At 35.8% G+C, this 19,205-nt stretch overlaps 1 protein-coding gene across 1 annotated transcript in view; it reads right to left on the reverse strand.

Moving 5' to 3' along the window:
* Window positions 1-19,205, reverse strand: part of LOC124265281 — a 150,263-nt gene that overhangs the window by 81,526 nt on the left and 49,532 nt on the right. Inside the window, 10 exon segments of the mRNA XM_046700071.1 lie at window positions 1,007-1,039; window positions 2,827-3,405; window positions 5,680-5,769; window positions 6,232-6,816; window positions 7,754-7,795; window positions 8,988-9,566; window positions 11,866-11,925; window positions 12,285-12,869; window positions 13,252-13,272; window positions 17,779-18,345. Of these exon segments, the coding sequence (XP_046556027.1) occupies window positions 1,007-1,039; window positions 2,827-3,405; window positions 5,680-5,769; window positions 6,232-6,816; window positions 7,754-7,795; window positions 8,988-9,566; window positions 11,866-11,925; window positions 12,285-12,869; window positions 13,252-13,272; window positions 17,779-18,345 (3,141 nt within the window).

Consider the following 19,205-nt stretch of genomic DNA (forward strand, 5'->3'; position numbering starts at 1 on the left):
TTTTCAGTTTTAGTTATTTGCAATTAAGTAGGTTTTAGTCTGAATCAGTTGAAAGAAAATTAAAATAAAGGGCAGCTAAAAGTGAGAAATATGGCATAAGCTTAATATTTGTCAGCAGAGAGCACTTTGGATTTAAAACATTTTCGTAACACAAATGGTTGCAAATGGTTGTGCAATCATCATTAATACATAACAGCTTTTGTAAAACAATAACTTTTTCAGCATCAACCATGAATAAAAATGAACAAATTGCTGAGTACTGACTTTTTTCAACCATCAAATCAAGACATGGTTTAAGTGAGAGCATCATTACACTGCCATACAACTTATACTGTAGCTATTTGCTCAGGCAACACTTCACACATAGTTCATACAGGGAGTTGTGCTCATTTGACTTTTGCAGGTAATGATTAATGTACTGTCTGTGAATCGGGGCGGTGGGGTAGCCTAGTGGTTAAAGCGTTGGCTCGTCACGCCGAAGACCCGGGTTCGATTCCCCACATGGGCACAATGTGTTAAGCCCATTTCTGGTGTTCCCCGCCGTGATATTGCTGGAATATTGCTAAAAGCGGCGTAAAACCAACCTCAGTCAGTCAGTCAGTCTGTGAATCCATGAAATATTTTTGACATTCTATAAAGTGGAGAAAGTCGATACATTTTGGAGACTACATTTACATAGTCAAGTACATATTTTCAGATTATTTTGTTTGAGGATTGGAGGATTTGGACCCAAACATTCAGATTGTGGCACCAAATCCAAAATTTAACACATTACATTTGACCTCTTTTGAAAAGGAATTAGGTGTTCTTTGCACATTATATAATGTTTTCTCAGTAACTTCATATCACACTTGGACAAATTGCCCTGAACTTTGGAAGTGGAAATAACTACATCATACTATGCATTGACAAACAATAAACAAATTAAAATTACGATTCAGAATTTCAAGCAAATCCTTTGAGTTTTTAGTTAACCCAAGCATGCAAGTAAGTCATGATGCCTTACCTGGTGTAGGAGGTGGTAGTGTTGTCACAGGCCCTGAAGAAATTAAGTGACATGAGAAATAGTACGCTGATCACCCTGCATGTGAAGTTTCTTTCATACTTGATATTTACAATGCACATTTCATAGTCAGGAACCTTCAACTGTCAGGTGTAATGAATCCATCAACAAAATCTAAGAACATGCAATCTGTAATTTGTTGTCTTGAAAATGGTTGCTACTCATGACAGTCCAAAGGTAAATTCCTTATGATCATTCTCTTTTTTTTTAACGTATATGACCGTCTATAAGACGACCCCATGGATAAGACGACCCCCAAACTTGACCCTTAAAATCGGTGTCAAAATGGTATGTTTCGTGCATAAGTCGATGCCCCGCGATGGGGTCCTAATCGCGGCAAACACAAACCACAATGAACAATTGTGACAATTTAATGGGTTTTTTTAATATTAATTAGAATGGTATCCTCCCAAAACTTCCACATCCCAAAACTTCCACAGCTTATAACAACAACATTTCTGGTTGACTACACACACTTTAGCATACTGATTACCTCAGTCTGTAATGGTTTAATCCATTAATCAGTAATGAATACAAACAATCACTTAGTAATATATTAACAAAAATACATATCTTTTCTAGTTAGATATAACAGTTTATGTACAACATTTATGTAGAATTTATGTCCTATACAGTCAAAGATTTCACCCGCACATTTGACAGTCATAACCCTGTCACTCTGTCATGTGGTTGGGGCAACTCTGGGAATACCTTCACAATGTCACTGCCGTAACATGCAGTCTTTACCTCTTTTTTACATGACAGGCACATCCATAAGTAAATGTTTTGCCTATTACATATTCTTCAAACATTCTGAAATATCTGACTGACAAATTTCATTAAATTATATTTTAAAGTAAACATATAAAGCTGGCATTTATTTAAAATGTCACTACCGTTATTGTGTCACTACCATAACAATTAATGCCAATGTCCATACCATAACATTATCAATTTCCTTATTTAATTGAAATTGATTTATGTGTTTATGTCTGGAATTTGTAGTACAAGTATGTTTGGTAGTAGAGCTTTAAGTAAGCATAATACAATTCAGATTCTCATTTTGAATTTTTTGCTACATATTACTTTATATTTGCAAATCAGAATTGAAAGGATTTGTTTGGCTTGTTGGCCCCTTTTAAGCAATATATATAAAATTTCAAAACCCATCAGCCATGTTATATTGTAAAACTACATATTTTAATATACATGTACATTAAATGTACGTTAAGCTGGCATAATTTATGTTTTGTATATTCAGATTACTATGAACGTAATCAACAACATTTCAAGGTAAAACAAGAAATTTTTTTTACAATATTTGCCTACATGAAATATGCAGAAATTTATAATATATATATTTCAGATTTATTAAATAACTGCTCCCGTCTCTACTAAAATCTCTACTCTGCTAAGTCAGCTGAAGTATCATTATCTGCTGTTTCAGTCCAGTGCACTTCCTGGGCTATCCTATTACCTAAAAAGGGGTGATTAGGAGTTGTTGCTTTAACAATGTGTGGTAGTATTGGGATGTGGAAGTTTTGGGAACATTTGGTAATCCATTCATCTCAAAGACAGTCAATTTGCAATTTTTGGCAATTTTCCCAGTTTTGAAAAAGCTCAAATTTCTATGGTTATCTTTATTTTTTTCTACAATTTACACTTAAAGGATTCAAATATGTCATTGATATCTAATTTGTTTCTCAATAAATTCTAATCGCAACAGAAGATGTGAAGAAATTACAAATCTTTAATGTACTTACCTCCACAACCTTTATTGAGGGATTCAAACACTTGGTTCCTCATCACCTTCAAGTCACTGAAATCGGTGACAGTAAATCTGTTGTCTTCAAGAGGAGGTGTGGCAATTCCATCAATTTCTTTCGTGTCTGTCAGACCAATACCAATGACATAGACATGGATTCCCTGAGCTCTCACTTTTTTAGCTTCAGGTTGTACCCTTCTGGAGTTTATGTTGGACACACCATCAGTGATGAGAATACAGACATTGTGCACATCAGGTCGGTCTCCAGTTGCTGGTGTAAACATCTGAGTCCTCATTATGTTTAGTCCACCATAGGTGTTGGTACTGCCGTACATATAGGGTATTGCATCAATGGCTTTGTAAACACCTCTCTTGTCAGCTATATATTCACTCATCTGGAACTGGATGGCCACTTTGGTACTGTAGATGACAATACCAACTCTTACTTGGTCACCATCAATATCAGCCTTAAAGAGGAAAAACTTCAAGAAGTCTTGTATGAGTCTGAAGTTGGGTTCTGTGACACTGGTGGAGGTATCCAGGATGAAAACGAGATCCATTCTCTGACCAGGGCAATCTATGAAATGAAATATGGATGTTCATGATTTTAGTCAAAGGTGTTTCAGAATATAGCATATTCTCACGAACAGAGATAATGTTGAAACAATTTCTTCTGATCATGTTTAGTCCAGACAGATAAAGGGATTGGGAACAAGTGTGCCAATTCCTGCTGCCTTTGTTATCAGTTTGATAAAATACATCAAAGTAACAACTCATTAACAGAATATAATAGTTCAATCAATAAATATCAAATAGATTTACAGTTATTTGGTATCCACAGCTTGATGTAGTATGTATATACTCTCCCCAAAAAGGATCACAGACATCATGACCGGTTGTCAGAAGAAAGATCAGCTTGTAAAATGTCTGACAGGGAAAGGACTGTTTCAGAGCCAAAATGTAAGTTGTACATCTTAAAATGACAATTTCATCATGCACATGGCAAGGGGATCAGTATTGATTTTGACACTTCAGTGAAGGGTCATTAAAATGCTATGAGTCAATATTATCAATGATTTTCCATAACATCAGAAGCATCTTAACTGGTTACTCTTGCTTTAATGCATTATTTGTGATAACTCTGTGGACGTGTCTACAACATGATTGCTGCCTATGGGCTGTCAGAATGCTTTAAACTGGTATGACATAAGGAGCGATAACCAATATGTTGATTATGTCCTAGTCTGGGATTTGCAGACTTTATAACAGGCTTCTGTATACACGAAATGTTAAGATCAGCCCCTCAAAGGGAGTCCCAAAGGGATTGCTGTTCACTTGCACCAGGACACCAGAGTAAAAGTTACAAGACAATTTGAAATAATCTGCAAGCTTTTACCAAGTGTTAACAAACTGACACATTCAAAGGGGTTCAGAGTGTAAATACCGAGAGAATCACAGATGATCTTGTATGAATTTTTCAGATGAGTCTAGATCTACTCTGGACTTTCTAAATATACATGGACATATCTGGTCATGCATATTGTCCATGAAAGAAACACAAAACAGTGCCAATGAGACAACATACTAGTGCCAATAGTTATGCATGCTACAGTGGTATACATTTGTCTTTCAAGATAAGCACCCCTGTCAGGACATGACTGGGAAAAGTGTATGCCAATGTCACAGGTGACCTGCTCAAGTAGCCAAACTGTGCCACACAATGCAAGAAGGATGAAAAGCTGAAGAAGAGGTATATTTGAATGAAGGGGAATATCTTTTAAGGATAGACAACTTCTTTACTGCAATAGATGCGATGTTTTGGTGTATATCCTAACACTATATCATTTGCTTGATAACAGTATTAGGATCTACACCTTTACTGCAATAGATGCGATGTTTTGGTGTAGATCCTAACACTATATCATTTGCTTGATAACAGTATAAGGATCTACACCTTTACTGCAATAGATGCGATGTTTTGGTGTAGATCCTAACACTATATCATTTGCTTGATAACAGTATTAGGATCTACACCTTTACTGCAATAGATGCGATGTTTTGGTGTAGATCCTAACACTATATCATTTGCTTGATAACAGTATTAGGATCTACACCTTTACTGCAATAGATGCGATGTTTTAATGTATATCCTAACACTATATCATTTGCGATAACAGTATTAGGATCTACACCTTTACTGCAATAGATGCGATAGATGGTGTAGATCCTAACACTATATCATTTGCTTGATAACAGTATTAGGATCTACACCTTTACTGCAATAGATGCGATGTTTTGGTGTAGATCCTAACACTATATCATTTGCTTGATAACAGTATTAGGATCTACACCTTTACTGCAATAGATGCGATGTTTTGGTGTAGATCCTAACACTATATCATTTGCTTGATAACAGTATTAGGATCTACACCTTTACTGCAATAGATGCGATGTTTAGGTGTATATCCTAACACTATATCATTTGCTTGATAACAGTATTAGGATCTACACCTAAATGTCACATCTATTGTAATAAAGAAGTTGTCTATTCATAAAAAGTGCTCCTCTTCAAGTCATCTCAAATGTCCATGTTTCACAACCCCTGTTGTCCTTCTTGGTTGTTTCCACCTGTACAGCACACTGGCAACATATCCAGTTGATTGTCATGTTACGCCTACTAGAAACCATTTTGATATCCATCCATAGCCATCACTCTATACTTCTGTTTAATTCTGCAATCAACTCAAATTTGGTAATGCCCATATTTTTTTAGGAAACAAACAGCAGTTTTCCAGTTTGGAAGTAGTAGGACATTGACAAATTTCACAGACCATAACGGTGTATGCCTTACCTGGTGGTGGAGGAGTAGTTGTGGTTGTAGTAGTTGTTGTAGTTGTGGTTGTTGTAGTAGTAGTTGTTGTAGTAGTAGTTGTTGTAGTTGCTGGAACATAAAGTAAAAAAAAAATACACTCATGAAAAATAATTACACTTTATTTACTAGTTGATTTAGTTATTTACTATATCTCAATTAATGCCTTGACTGATTGCAAATTTGCACTTTATATAAGTGATATGGAGGTCCATCCTGACTTCAAGCACTGTGCAAATCTGTGAAAATGCAGTAAGTTGCCAAGATATGCCAACATACATGCATGACTCCCTTATGCTTGTGTTAGCTAAAATTATTCAGATCTAAACCAGTTTTATCTAATGCTCCTATAACATAACAGATTTGTTTCAGGAGTTGTTCATAAACCGACTGCCACATCCTTTGTTCAAAAACACAAAGACACGACATCAATACTATATGGAGACACATCAATACAAATTCTTCAAAGGTTCTTGACACAATACAAACTAAATCTGTTAAACACATTGTGTTGAGATCTGTTTAAAAACTTACTGTCACATCCTTTGTTCAAGGACTCAAACACTCGGTTCCTCATCACCTTCAAGTCACTGAAATCGGTGACAGTAAATCTGTTGTCTTCAAGAGGGGGTGTGGCAATTCCATCAATTTCTTTGGTGTCTGTCAGACCAATACCAATGACATAGACATGGATTCCCTGAGCTCTCACTTTTTTAGCTTCAGGTTGTACTCTTCGGGAATTGATGTTGGACACACCATCAGTGATGAGAATACAGACATTTCTTACATCAGGTCGGTCTCCTGTTGCTGGCGTGTACATCTTAGTCCTCATTGTGTTTAGTCCACCATAGGTGTTGGTACTTCCATACATATAGGGTATTGCATCAATAGCTTTGTAAACCCCTTTCTTATCTCCAATATGGTCACTCATCTGGAACTGGATGGCCACTTTGGTACTGTAGATGACAATACCAACTCTCACTTGGTCATTATCAATATCAGCCTTGAAGAGGAAAAACTTCAAGAAGTCCTGTATGAGTCTGAAGTTGGGTTCTGTGACACTGGTAGAGGTATCCAGGATTAAAACAAGATCCATCCTCTGGCCTAAACATGAACTTTCTGTAAATTCAAATAAAAATCATCTGTAAATATATTATTAATTCTAGAGTCTTAGATGACATTTCCTCACATACAGATGGTGTTTTTTGGACATGATACACTTTTGATTGCAAAGTATGGTTCTGTAAAAATGTGTGTTGTGTTGTTTGGTGTGACTGTGGTATGTGTGTGTGTGTGTGTGTGTATGTGGAAAGAGAGAGAGAGAGAGAGAGAGAGAGAGAGAGAGAGAGAGAGAGAGAGAGAGAGAGAGAGAGAGAGAGAGAGAGAGTGTGTCTCTCTCTCTCTTTTGTTTCTTCTCTCTCCCTCTGTAAATTTTCCTTCCTAACATTGTGTATAAGTGTCCATATGTCCTGATATGAAATGCTGTTTGGGCTGTTTTATTTGTTCCCCCTTGCACTAGAATTCAAACCTGCAAATATTCTGTGTCCAGTATATTGTTATTTGTATTTGCACCACATTCTTTTAATTAATTACATGACATTTCATGGCAGTATGATTTCAATTTAAAAAACCATGGAAAATCCCTTTTCCATTATCTGCTAAAAAGTGATGAAACTTATGTGAATGGATATCGGAAGAATGGATCTTTGCAAAATGGGTAAGCACGTCCTCCTAGCACCTGCCACTCAAACAATTTGTGCATAAAATATAATTGAAGCTTTTGAAATAGTTTGCAGAAACATTTTTAGGTTACATCCATGTGCATTATAACCACATTCTGCTGTACACTAATATATGCCTCAGGGTCATAAGTATACATACAGATTTTCCTCTTCTCTTCAGTTTAGAACACAAACAACAACAACAACAACACAAATAACAAAAGTTTCAATATCACATTTTCTAACTCTGATTTTGTTTTAATTGTAAATCTAAACTGGGGAATGTGTAAAGAAGACATATTCTGTTACCAAGTATACAAGTAAGTATGCTCTACCTGTGGGTGGTGGTGTCGGAGGTGGTAGAGTTGTCAAAGGAGCTGAAAGGGTAATTGCCATTTGAATAAATCAACCTCTATATGGCATATTCAAATTAATACCAGTTGTTAGTAATCAAAAACATTTTGAAGAAGATTCTGTTGAGCATATTTATAGTGCACTTCATGATATAAACCTCTGGACCCAAATTATTGTTGTTGTAGATGATAGTCACTTAGTAATAACGCAGACTTCCGCTTTATCATGCTGATGTTTATTGTAGATAAAATGTTAGTTGTTGAAACACATGACTAATATAATATATAAAACATTTAAAGATTTTTCAAAAGTGGACCAAAAGAGACATTTTCCATGCCTATTAAAATGGTAATGTCAAAACCAGTTTACAAATATTTAAGAGTGTATAGGGTTAGGTGACACATACCGTTGCATAATTCCTGCATAAATGTTTCAATTTTAATCAAATATACACCATAACATTATTTTGACAGTTTTATTCAGTGCCAAATATCTTAACTGGTCTGTGCTAATTCCTACAAGACATCCAGGAGATAGTAACCAAAAAAATGCAGTGAAGCATAAAGTTATTCTGAGTCAGAAATACAAAAGCATATTGATTTTCAATACTGAAAATTCTCTTTCATTTGTACATTAAATCATAAATGTGAATATATAAGAGTCATATCTATTTTTAGATATTCATTTTGTCAATAGAGTTAGTGAGCTGATGACAAAATATCTAAAACAAGATAAAAGATGTTGATTATGCAATACTTTCATCCATACTTTTCAGCTCCAAGTCATAAATGAACTCACTATGTTTGATACAGACAGAATGAAAGAGAGACAGTTTTCGATGTGAAAATCTTAAATCTGATGATAAAATTTATGGTCAAACAATAAATATATCCAAAATACACTTCAGAAGTTACTTTTTCTACATCAAGAATCCCTAATGTACTTGTTGTTCCATTCCTTTCAATGCCAAAATGTAATTCAATTTTTATTCTTACTTAATTGAAATGAAATTCACATCCATGCTTATTCAGGCAAACAGATCTGTTGACTTGCAAGCACAAAACTATTAAGCACCTACTTTTAGAGTCTTATTTAAGGGATCCAAACACTCCATTCCTGTTCTTCAAATACATCATGAGTATATTATTTTTATTCTTCAAAAATTCTAATTGCAACAGAAGATGTGAACATAATTCAAATCTTTAATGTACTTACCTCCACAACCTTTATTGAGGGATTCAAACACTTGGTTCCTCATCACCTTCAAGTCACTGAAATCGGTGACAGTAAATCTGTTGTCTTCAAGAGGAGGTGTGGCAATTCCATCAATTTCTTTCGTGTCTGTCAGACCAATACCAATGACATAGACATGGATTCCCTGAGCTCTCACTTTTTTAGCTTCAGGTTGTACCCTTCTGGAGTTTATGTTGGACACACCATCAGTGATGAGAATACAGACATTGTGCACATCAGGTCGGTCTCCAGTTGCTGGTGTAAACATCTGAGTCCTCATTACATTTAGTCCACCATAGGTGTTGGTACTGCCGTACATATAGGGTATTGCATCAATGGCTTTGTAAACACCTCTCTTGTCAGCTATATATTCACTCATCTGGAACTGGATGGCCACTTTGGTACTGTAGATGACAATACCAACTCTTACTTGGTCACCATCAATATCAGCCTTAAAGAGGAAAAACTTCAAGAAATCTTGTATGAGTCTGAAGTTGGGTTCTGTGACACTGGTGGAGGTATCCAGGATGAAAACGAGATCCATTCTCTGACCAGGGCAATCTATGAAATGAAATATGGATGTTCATGATTTTAGTCAAAGGTGTTACAGAATATAGCAATGTTATTCCTAGTGATAATGTTGAATCACAAAAATAACTACCAGTATTGACAAAAGGCCCTAATTAAATGTGTATCATACTTTAATAAACACTATAGAGCAGGTATGATTGATGTCAGTTGGTGTTTTAGAATTTGGCGCTTTTCTACCTGAAAGGTTTGATGTGCAGTTTATATTCAACATAAGTAAATATTTCCCATTTTTTAAACCCAAACACGGATTCTGCAACGAATTTGAATGATAGCCAATTGTTATTGCTCTATCAGAGACTGTAACACCTCTCATCATCAATGCTGATTTTGTAACAGCGGCACTGCCAATGCCAATAATTCTTACAAATCCTGTACAGCTATTACATCATTGCCATAAATCCTGTATTTTGGCTGCAGTGCAACAAAACTAAACTGCAGAATTTTCAACTAAACAAAACTAGTAGTCAAGACAATACATTTCCAAGATGATGTCCTAGATTTTTCTTCCAGTCTGTTATTCATGTGAGAAGCTCATGATTACAGAGACCCTCATCTTCTTATGGTTTTTACCATTTAAGAATACTAGCAAATGTAATGGATTATTTCAAAGCAATGTTACACCACAATCAACTACTCCAGAGCCAGAACCCACTTATTTCCCGCTGGTAATACTGGCAATCATGTGACATAGGTAGAGGATTTATGAGAACTACATGAACAATAGTTATCATTGTTACTAATTCTGAGAATGCTACCTCTATTTGATCAGAATTGCTCCATCAGTCCTCTCAGTTTTCTGTCTCTGGATGAGAGCATATTTGGAAAGAAGTGAAGTTTTCCCACAATTGCAAATCGAGGAGCTGGATGCTAAATGGTGACAATATTGCTTTGAGAACTAGTCTTGTGTGGTTGACAGTGAAGAAAAGTTCTAAAAATGTCGTGTGATGGCAATCAAAATACAGGATACAAGGCAATGATGTTATGGAGGTAGTATTCTTAGAATTATTAAAGGCACAATATCACATAACACTTCTCTAAAAATAAATAATGCATTTCTCTCAATAATACTAACTATCAGCCCTCAGGGAAGCTACAATATAATTTATTCCAAACAAAAGTACGTATTTACACTACAATATTAAGTTAAAAAGTTTGAATGAATTAATGCAATGTTGCATTAAATAGACTCTCGCGCCCTCTACTGGCCGAACATTATTTCAAGCGAACCGCATAGAGTTATGTCCCTTGGAGCTCTCTTTACGGATATCCTCCGCACAACTTGTGATTGAAACCCAGTTCGGCAAACACCGACAACACCGCATGCGACAGTTTTCGATGTGCGGAGCAATTGTTTATATTCCATGTATGGCAAGTGTTCTCTGTTTGGAAGCTATTCGCCTCGAGGTTTCAGTTATCGATTTCAGTCAAGTCGTAATTGACAATAAGTCTTTTATTGCATCAATAGGAAACAAAAGTGAGTGCATATGCCCCAATATGTATAGTATTGGCCAAAATATTGTCGAAAATGTGTGACATTGTGCCTTTAACAATGATAACTATTGTTCCTATGTTTATAGACAAATACTGCTTCCTCGATGAAAGTTGGTAGTCACTTTCACATGTAGAATTAGAGGTTGTGGTTACTACAATATTCAGGTGTCAGCATACCTACTGGGTAGAGTATGAAATCTATTGAATGAAAGTACAACTCAAGGTATAGGGACATCAGAGCTTGAAATCTGGCAATTTTCTATACCCAACTGTTGAAACAGTTACATATCTTTTCATCAGCATAAGTTGTGTGACACTGTAATAACTAACTCCTGCAAGGCTTACGTAATTTCCTTCAGGGCTGCCCTCTTGGGTGACTATGAAGTATATGTACTACACACTTCCAGTGCCTGACAATGTATATCTGTAAAGCTTATGGTCATACAATATGCATCATACATAACACCATCTTTTGTTTAAATGACAATTACTATCATACCTAATTAGAATTGATTACCCTATGCTAAAAAACAAAGTTTGTTTATTCATTGCTGATAATGTGTCCAAGTAACCTATGAAAATGATTGTCAGGTATTGGAAATATAACACTAGGGATGGATATAGTTTAAAAAAAACAACCTTATTTTGCATTAGTTCATAAAGCCAGGCCCTGGCACCGATATTGTCAAGTAGGAACCTCTGACATTTTTTTAAAGTTTGCACTGTAATCAGTAGGACACTGAAACATTTCTAAAATGATAAGTGTCCTGCATCCTACCTGGAGGTGGAGGAGTAGTTGTGGTAGTTGTTGTAGTTGTGGTTGTGGTTGTGGTTGTTGCTGAAAGAAACATTTTTGCATAGAGGAATTCATAATTATAGTCCCATGAAAAAAGTGGTATATAAAGTATCTGAAAATTGAGGTGGGATGTGCAACATCTAATCTGGATTTTCTACCAGTGGCATGATACATTTCTTAGTGCCGGTACATATACATATATCCATACACTAACAAAGACAACATTTTGTGAAGCGAATTAGATAAGGCAGAAAAACTATTTAAGTTTCAAGTCTGGGTACAATGACATAGTATCAACATAATAACGGAAGACACATCAATACAAATTCTTCCAAGGTTCTTGATGCAATACAAACTATATCTGTTAAACACATTGTGTTGAGATCTGTTTAAAAACTTACTGTCACATCCTTTGTTCAAGGACTCAAACACTCGGTTCCTCATCACCTTCAAGTCACTGAAATCAGTGACAGTAAATCTGTTCTCTTCCAGAGGGGGTGTGGCAATTCCATCAATTTCTTTGGTGTCTGTCAGACCAATACCAATGACATAGACATGGATTCCCTGAGCTCTCACTTTTTTAGCTTCAGGTTGTACTCTTCGGGAATTGATGTTGGACACACCATCAGTGATGAGAATACAGACATTTCTTACATCAGGTCGGTCTCCTGTTGCTGGCGTGTACATCTGAGTCCTCATTGTGTTTAGTCCACCATAGGTGTTGGTACTTCCGTACATATAGGGTATTGCATCAATAGCTTTGTAAACACCTTTCTTGTCTCCAATATGGTCACTCATCTGGAACTGGATGGCCACTTTGGTACTATAGATGACAATACCAACTCTCACTTGGTCATTATCAATATCAGCCTTGAAGAGGAAGAACTTCAAGAAGTCCTGTATGAGTCTGAAGTTTGGTTCTGTGACACTGGTGGAGGTATCCAGGATTAAAACAAGATCCATCCTCTGGCCCAAGCATCCGCCACCTGTTTTTTTAATAGCTATTGAATGTTTCATACTCAAAAAAACACTGGCGATGTATAAGCTTACAATTTCAAAGTTCACAAGATAACAAAAATATACATACTGAAGTGAATGACTTCTGGCACGCAAAACAACACCTACATGCCAGAGGACATATAATGATATATTTTCAAGAAGAAAATACAATGCCTGTAGTTTCTAACAAATACATAAAATAGCTTATATAATGTAGGTTTCCTTGGCGTAGTATGCCATTACAACCACTGTCATTTCTTCATACAGTATCTATATCATTTCATCAAAGCTGCAATACAAAATAAAAATGATGAAATATCTGTATAAATTATTATGATGAAGAGGCATATCAAAGAGTCTCTATCTTACCTGAAGGTTGAGGTTTAAGACCTGCAAAAAGAGCAGGAAGGAGATATAAAGAACTACACAAACAACATCCACAATACACTAATACATCTTTCTAAGATTGTGCAAATACAATTTAATGTAATATTGCACAAATGGTTATTGAACTTTTGAAAACGTAACAGACATTTGTATGAAATATCAATATCTATTACCGGACATATAAACGCCTTGAAACGATATGTACAACCAGGAGTTTGATAATCTGACTTCAAATCAAATACATAAATACATTAGAACCTGAAATAAGTTATATATAACATTATCTGACAGACAAAACAAAAACATAAACACACACACTATATTACAAGTACAATACATTAAGTACACTCATAAGTGTGCAAAGCACAAACATTGTTTCTGTCATTTGATTAAAAGCAAAGAGCAATAATCACATCCGCTTACATGTGAACTTTATCCTGAGGATAATCATTTATAGTCCTTGCATTAATAAAGAAGTAATGAAAATTGAAGAAATGTTCCGATAGTATTCTAAACACACATATTTCAAAAAAAGCTAAAACATATTGATATGAATGGAAATGGCAAAGTATTGACAATTGAACCAAAAAGCATGAAGCTAAAAGCATGGGCACATGCATGCTAAACATAGCAGCACAAATCATGCAACAATCTGAAACAAAACAAGAACACATTGTCTCAGGCGTGAGTGCCAAATTATCACTTCTGACTGGAGTGTAGAGGTGATACCTGAAACAGACAGACAAACAAACACTGGACAGACTCACAGACGCTTCATTGTATGACAAAAACGATTCGCTTGTGCTTACTGTGCCATACATATACATTGCGTTACAGTCAGACAATTACAAAAAGACACTGTGTGGTATATCTATAGATATATCAATGAACACATTACAACATTTAGACAAAAGTTATCCACAAAGGAAACATATAACAATAGATATACAGTAGGTTCTTCTTTGTAAGCATTACTATGCATATAAGACATCAACAGCATTTGACCTTCAACATGATTACAGAAACCATTCATATCATCCTCGATTTGCTAATGTAGAAGATGTAAGGTCGATTCATACTGCACTGACATAGATTAGCAATGACACTGAATTCCACAAAAACCTGCTTCAAACAAAATTAGTTGTGGGTGTTGAATTTCCATGGAAGAGTGAAGAGTGTATTATATCATATATATTTTAAATGAAACGGTACTAATTTGGATCGTGAAACACATTACCAGTATTACTATTAGGTCATAGCAAGATACTGCTTTTAAAGGGTCTTTAGAAATACACTTATCTGCCCTTGATTTGCTGAGCTTACAGAATTAGTTGATGATAACTTCCAGTGCATACATACCATACTCTGGTCAGTTATAGAGGCCTATTGTCATCAAGCAAATATAATGCCTTTTTCTAATCTTAAATATTTAGCTTGCTTTACAAATACTGTCTTTCAGCTAATGTTGACAAATATAGCTTTCTAAGGCCAGAACAACTTTATTTCTTGTTTTACGGATCCGCCTGTTGTATTTTTTTCAAGAATAAGAAAAAAACAAAATTAATGTTCCCCGCTCAAAAAATAAAATCCTATTGTTTTTATGGGCCAAAAATGTAAACTTACAAGAATTTTTTTTTAGATTGTTTTTTGCCCCATATACACTTCATAAATTGCCAAAAGTAAAATACTTGGAGTATTTAGAAGGAATATTACTTTGACTGGTGATTTTATTTTCTTTCCCTCCAGCCTTTACGTTTTCTGAGGACAAAAATCCATAAAACAAGAAATGTAATTGGTCTGGCCTAAAGTCAAATATACATGCATTTAAATTTTGCCCAAACCCTCAATCAAAAGTTACCTTGTTGTTACACATTACCACTGGGAAAACATTTTACACCTGCATATTCTAAACATACATTTGTACTTTCATGTGAACAAAGGGACTGTTTCGTACTACAAATGATAGTCTGAGGCTATGTACATTTACATATGTTTCAACATGTATATAATATAGTAGTACCTGCAGTTAGGTCCAGTACAAAACTACTCCCACAGAGTGACTGAATTTGCAGCAACAAGATTTTTGGCTGTTGCCAAGTAATATTGTGGTCAGGGTGATCATGACTGTACATCCAAAATTATGTTAATATACTAGCATGTATTATATGAACTTAATACGCGTCATGTAACAAAAGGGATAATGAAATATTCACACGCAGATTAAAGTGGCTGTTATCCATTAAAAATAGTCACTTATTCATTATCTGCCAGGTTTTGTTTGGGATGTATGCATTGGAAGCAGAGAGTTGTGCCTTGAGAGGATATTGTCTGGGGTTTTTTCAATAGGGTTTCCAATACAGCCTACAGAGATTCCTTTCCACTTACTATTTGAAAGGGGTGGTGGGGGAGCTTAATGGTTAAAGCGTTCACTTGTCACGCTGAAGTCCCAGGTTCGATTCCCCACATGGGTACAACGTGTGAAGCCCATTTCTGGTGTCAACCCACTGTGATATTGCTGGAATATTGCTAAATGTGGCGTAAAACCATACTCCCTCACTCACTATTTGCAAATGTGAATAAGAATAAGGTTGAAAATGTGCATGTTCCTCTATGTGAAAGAAAAGCATTGTTACAAGCAAAGTAAATATATTGCTAATTGGTGCATGTGTATGCTATATTTATTGATTGTATAGCGACAGCCATTGTTATTGAGTGACCAAATATTCATAAACAGTGATCACGTGAATGTATGAAGAGATCTTCATGTGCATTTAGCAAAGTGCCACCAGTGCGATCCCCAAAACATTGACACAATAATCTAAACACTCACTTGTTGTTGATAACTGGCTGATCAAATCTGCAAACAAGATATGAAAATGCATCAACAAGCTGTTTCTGCAACCAATATTGAAAGCAGCAAGTATTTCTGCTTGACTCTGGAACCATTACACCTGTTATCCGTATTTACTGGATTGATTATAGATTGTGGTTCAGTACGACATCTGATGTTGCTTTTTACGTGTCTGATACTAACAGCACATTCCTAGAACCATACCAGATCTCTAACATAAGTCACCTTTCTGTGAAGTGTATATAATAGAGTGCAATTAAATACTTCACCTAGGTCCAGCTATGAAACACTGAATTCAGTTTGAATTGTACTGTGTACACGCTTAAGGACAAGAGACTGCAATGCAAATAAAAGCCTTCTTTTTGATGTCCTAAAACTTTAAGACAGTTTCCACCACACATATAGTGTTTGTGTGAAGAAAGAATGATGTTCCCCAACTTCATACAATGATCACACATTCTATCATGAGTGTAGCACTTGGTCGCAAATTTAGATATTAGGTGTCTACTTTACAATGGGATTTCATGAAATTTAAATAACCTTTTATCACCTACTTGTAAAAACTGCATCAGCAACATTTCAGTCTAATGAGCAGAAAACAGTGGATGCTGCATAACCCATGAGGAAGTTCAGACATTCACAAACATCCTCACTCTGATATAGTATATCTCAACAGCACTTGTGTGTAGTGTTAACAAAGGCAAAAACCAAACTCACCTGTGAACATGTCTTGGTCATTCACAGGTCATTCCTTTGGTCTGTGCCACCTACAGAGGGAACAGTTTCATATATATAATTGAGAATAACAAAATTCCCCTAAAAAAAATTCTTGGTAAATACAGAATAAGACATGAATTACATGATCGGCACACCTACCTTATTTTGGAGAATCCTGAAAAAAGTGAGTAACAGATACACACAGAAACATACACTAAAATATAAAACATGTACAATACCGGTATCTATTTTTCATTACCTTGATTGTATTGTTTAAAAGATATATGGCACTTACCTTTTCAACAGACAGCATAAAAAGATATTTTGAAATTTGCTGAAAAAAAACTATTCATAATGGTTATAACACATGCACAAAATTCTGAAAGAGAATTACAAATATAATTATGATAGTGAAGATGCTGAAACAAGCAACATGAATCTTTGTCCACCAAGTTTCCAAGAGATACTAACAGCTTCTATACATTTTCCCTCACAGCATCATGTTTTCATGAAATGTAAGTAATGATGACATGAGTAAATGAATTGTTTGAGTAGTTTTCACAAGATCAACATAGATAAGAGAAATTCAAATAAGCATGGAGATTATGATAAAATGTATCACACAACATGTCTTCATGATCAAAGCATGCAGATTGATATGATACACTTTTTCACATCTATATAGATATCTAGTTACCACAACCTGTAACAAAACTTGTGTTGGAATTATCTATGCTTGTGTTAATACCAGGCATTGAACTTGCCATGCCCTCTTGCATGAAGATGGCATGTCAAGAAATCCATTCAGACTGCATGCAGTTCAAATGGTTTTCTTTCATGTGCCTTCATCTAGTATATATTGTAGAGTGGTTTGTCTTGAACAGCATGAAAGGAGCGGGATCTCCTAGAATGATGCTTCTGGTTCTCAGCAAGTGATGTACCTGGACACATGGAAGTGAAGACTTGGTCTCTCATCGTTCTCAGCTCACTGAATTCATTAACAGTGAACCTGTTCCTCTCCAAGGGTGGTGAAGCAATACCATCAATTTCCCTGGTGTCTGTCAGGCCAATACCAATAACATAGATGTGGATGCCTTCGTCTCGTGCAGTTTCTGCTTCTGGGATTGTCCTCCTAGCATTAATGTTGGACACACCATCAGTGATCACAATAGCAACATTTGGTACATCTGGACGATCACCATTATCAGGCGTGAACATCTGAGTTCTCATTGTATTCAGGCCACCAAATGTGTTGGTGCTGCCATAATTATATGGGATCTCGTCTATCGCTACAAAGATGTCACTCTTTCTCTGGTACTGATTCATTTGGAATTGGATGAAGACTTTGGTGCTGTAGATGAGTACACCAACACGGACGTTACCCCCATCAATGTTGGCCACAAACAAGAAGTCTTTCAAGAAATCTAGCATGAGTCTGAAATTGGGTTCTGTGACACTGGTAGAGGCATCCAACACAAACACAAGATCCATCCTCGAATCTGCACAGCCTGGAGGTCATAGGGAAACATAGTTTCAGGGGTGAAATACAGGGAGAACACAGAACAGATGGGACCACTGACACAGGAGACAGTACCAGGACCACTGACACAGGAGACAGTACCAGGACCACTGACACAGGAGACATTACCAGGACCACTGACACAGGAGACAGTACCAGGACCACTGACACAGGAGACAGTACCAGGACCACTGACACAGGAGACAGTACCAGGACCACTGACACAGGAAACAGTACCAGGACCACTGACACAGGAGACAGTACCACGTAACCTGAACATGAAACATTAAGACGTGTATTACCCGTATAGAGTGCCATAATAGAAGAAAGACAGAAAAGGACATTTGTTTTAATTCAACAATTACCTGACTTAACAAGATTCTTTTTCCTTTTGCTAAAAAAGTGTTGAACTTGAATCACCAACGCTACTTTATGCAACTGTGACAAATATTTAGAAACATTATAAAACATCTTGGGAGCTCTTCCTATACATTCATTACATTAACCTACCTAAACAGGTGATAATTTTTTCATCTTCAAAATATATATTGGTATAAATTCCAATTGTTGAAAGGTTAATTTGAATCACTCACTGTACATAAGGCAAATATGTCTTCTTGTTCTGTAGGTTATAGATAATGGAATAAAGTAGTAAAAACAATATCAAACAAATTTTACTTGATCTTGTACAGATGATATGATATTTTCTCTGTACCTCCTGCTTTATTGTTCTAAAATCATGAACAGGTCTCTTTTCCAGCCCTTTTCAAACTATAGGGCATTGGTTTCTTGTAAATTAATCTGTGTAATCTAAAAACTTAAAAATGTGTATGCATGAAGATTCTGTCA

Source organism: Haliotis rubra, unplaced genomic scaffold (assembly GCF_003918875.1).
Source record: "Haliotis rubra isolate DU_JTF1 unplaced genomic scaffold, ASM391887v1 Scf97, whole genome shotgun sequence".
Classification (NCBI taxonomy): domain Eukaryota; kingdom Metazoa; phylum Mollusca; class Gastropoda; order Lepetellida; family Haliotidae; genus Haliotis; species Haliotis rubra.